The sequence below is a fragment of the Thamnophis sirtalis genome, unplaced genomic scaffold (genome assembly GCF_051295495.1).
Source record: "Thamnophis sirtalis isolate CommonGarterSnake01/CBP01778 unplaced genomic scaffold, rThaSir2_p1.2 scaffold_4, whole genome shotgun sequence".
NCBI lineage: Eukaryota > Metazoa > Chordata > Lepidosauria > Squamata > Natricidae > Thamnophis > Thamnophis sirtalis.
In genome coordinates, this window is record NW_028261384.1 from 123,978,754 (window position 1) to 123,981,450 (window position 2,697).

At 38.0% G+C, this 2,697-nt stretch overlaps 1 protein-coding gene across 1 annotated transcript; it reads left to right on the plus strand.

Moving 5' to 3' along the window:
* The first annotated feature begins 1,478 nt into the window (after nt 1–1,478).
* LOC148046361 (olfactory receptor 10P1-like) lies at nt 1,479–2,426 on the plus strand. The gene has a single exon (XM_087714691.1). It carries the CDS (start codon nt 1,479–1,481, stop codon nt 2,424–2,426), a length of 948 nt encoding a protein of 315 aa, XP_087570817.1.
* Nucleotides 2,427–2,697: the final 271 nt, after the last annotated feature.

A 2,697-nucleotide genomic window follows, 5' to 3' on the forward strand; every position in this document is an offset into this window, starting at 1 on the left:
CTCGCCCTTTCATCCACTGAAGCGCCTCATGAATTGAACTCATGAGGTTTTTTTTACAAGGGGATTCCCTGGACAAAAGGGCAAGGAATACAATGGACTGGAAAGATAAGAGGCACACCTCGCTTCTCACCTGCCCCAGAAAATAATAAGCCCTCCCCCTATAATAAGCCCAAGACCATATTTCATGGGGCAAAAGAAAATAAGACCCTGTCTTATTTTTGGGGAAACACGAAGAGGGAGAAGTTTCCTGACAGTTAGAACAATTAATCAGTGAAACAACTTGCCTCCAGAGGTTGTGAATGCTCCAACACTGGAAATTTTAAAGAAGATGTTGGATAACCATTTGTCTGAAGTGGTGTAGGGCTTCCTGCCTGAGCAGGGGGTTGGACCAAAAGACCTCCAAGGTCCCTTCCAACTCTTATTCTATTGGGCCCAAAATATCCAGTGTCTGAGGCCAATGGATTTCTTAACTGCTGAAGGGAAGGATTTTACCCAGGTCTGGATTGCCCTCTGGTATTCATTTACTAAATTCCCAGGATGAATCCTTGGGCTTCTATCGTGAGACATTGTTAAAGAGAAAGTTCCCCAGTCTCCTTTGAGTACGAGATCCTCTGGGAATCTCGTGGCTCTTTCAGAGTCGTTGATGTCTGTGGATGTAAATATCAAATAAATTTTTTTTTCCAAAGGACAGATGGCAGAAATATCTTCAAAGTCTCGAATCGCTACTAAACATTACTGCATTGTCAATTCTCTAAGAAGAAATACGCCATCTATTTGAAATAATCAGAAAACCATTCACCAAGTAAGATCAATATCTCATAATTTAATAAAGGTCAGTTTGGTGGTTTGACTCCTGATACTATGTATATTGAAGACAGAGACTTTAGTTTTTAAGTGATGCTAAGTAGAATGCTATGAGGGTTTTATTTTATTTTTTTTAAATTAAAAAATGCATTAGCATTTCATTCTTGTAAACCAGAGAGAAATGATGCCTGAAATTTCTGCACATTTTTATGTACCTGTCTAGATGGAAAATGGCATTCTTTATATAACATGAATGGATTACAATTTATGATAAGCAATTAATGCTAACTGTGTTTAATGAAAAAGTAATTTGGCTTTATCCTAAATCCATTTTCTTCACATTGTAATCTAGGTACCTGAGGATTTTACAATTGCCTGTCATAATCTCAGGGCAGTTTCAATTCTGAATAATATTCATAAATCACTTGTCAGAAAGGTTCCTTGAATGGTTGATTAACATGATATAATCAAATGCAAAGGGCATAAGAAATACATTTAAAAACAAAGTGTAATTGCAGTCTTCCTTAGGTCTAAAGATTTAACTCAATTTACTATTTCTGAGTAAACATGAAGGAAATAAGATACAGGTCTTTAGGGTGAGAAGCCTTTTGAATTGTTAAGAATAATTCTTTAATTCTTTATTTAACAGTTCTCTTTTGTAACCATGTTTCAACATGAATGATACCGTGAAAACAGACAATCACACCTGTATCATCGAAATTGTCCTGTTGGGCTTCTCAGATTTCCAGACTTGGCAGGAACTTCTGTTTTCCCTCATTCTAATATTCTACCTCATAGCCTTGATGGGCAACAGCCTGGTTTTACTCCTCACCATTGTCAGTCCCACCCTTCACACCCCAATGTACTTCTTCCTCTGGAACTTGTCCTTTTTGGAAATCGGCTACACTTCCTCCATCAGCCCAAAGATGCTAGTGAACTTATTATCAGAAAGACAAACTATATCCTTTTGGGGCTGTGGATGTCAAATGTACTTCTTCCTTCTCTTTGGTGTCACTGAGTGTTGTCTTCTTTGTGTCATGGCATATGATCGTTATGTTGCCATTTGCAAACCCTTGCAATACCCACATATCATGAACCTCAGGGAATGTGCTATACTTGCTGCTGTGTCATGGGCCACTGGTGTTTTTGTAGGTTTGGGGTACTCAGTTTTAATTTTCACCTTTCCCTTCTGTGGTTCAAATCAAATTAGCCATTTCTTCTGTGACCTTATTCCTGTTCTGAGGCTGGCCTCTACCTATACCTACAAAAACGAGCTGGCCATTTCTACATTAACAGTGCTAGCTGACTTGATACTCTTTTTGCTCATTCTCTATTCCTACATCCTGATCATCTCAACTATTCTCATGATGCCACTGGCCAAAGACAGGCGCAAAGCATTCTCCACTTGTTCCTCACATCTCACTGTTGTTTGCATTTTCTATGGAACCATCATTTTTACTTACATTCATCCCAGTTCAGCAGATTCTGCAGACAGTAACAGGATTTTTGCCCTGCTGTACACAGTAGTGACCCCAAGTTTGAACCCCATCATTTACAGCTTGAGGAACAAAGAAATAAAAGCTGCTTTCATGAAATCATTAAGAAAGAAACAGTCTTTTTAAGATAATAATCCAATTACATCAATCAATTTTAAGAGATCACCATTATCCCACAGATATTTGAGGAATAAACCTTAAAAGCTACCAAAGCAGGTAATCTTATTTTTGGACTAACATAGCTTGGAATAATTTCCTTAAAAACAAAGAGAACTGAAATTAATCATTCTGACTGCATATAAGTAAAGGATTACAAGAAAGGTTGGCAGTCAGTTCAGAGAAATGTAGAGAAATAAGTGTTGGGTTGAGAAGGAGGAGGTAGGCAGAAGGATCAAGA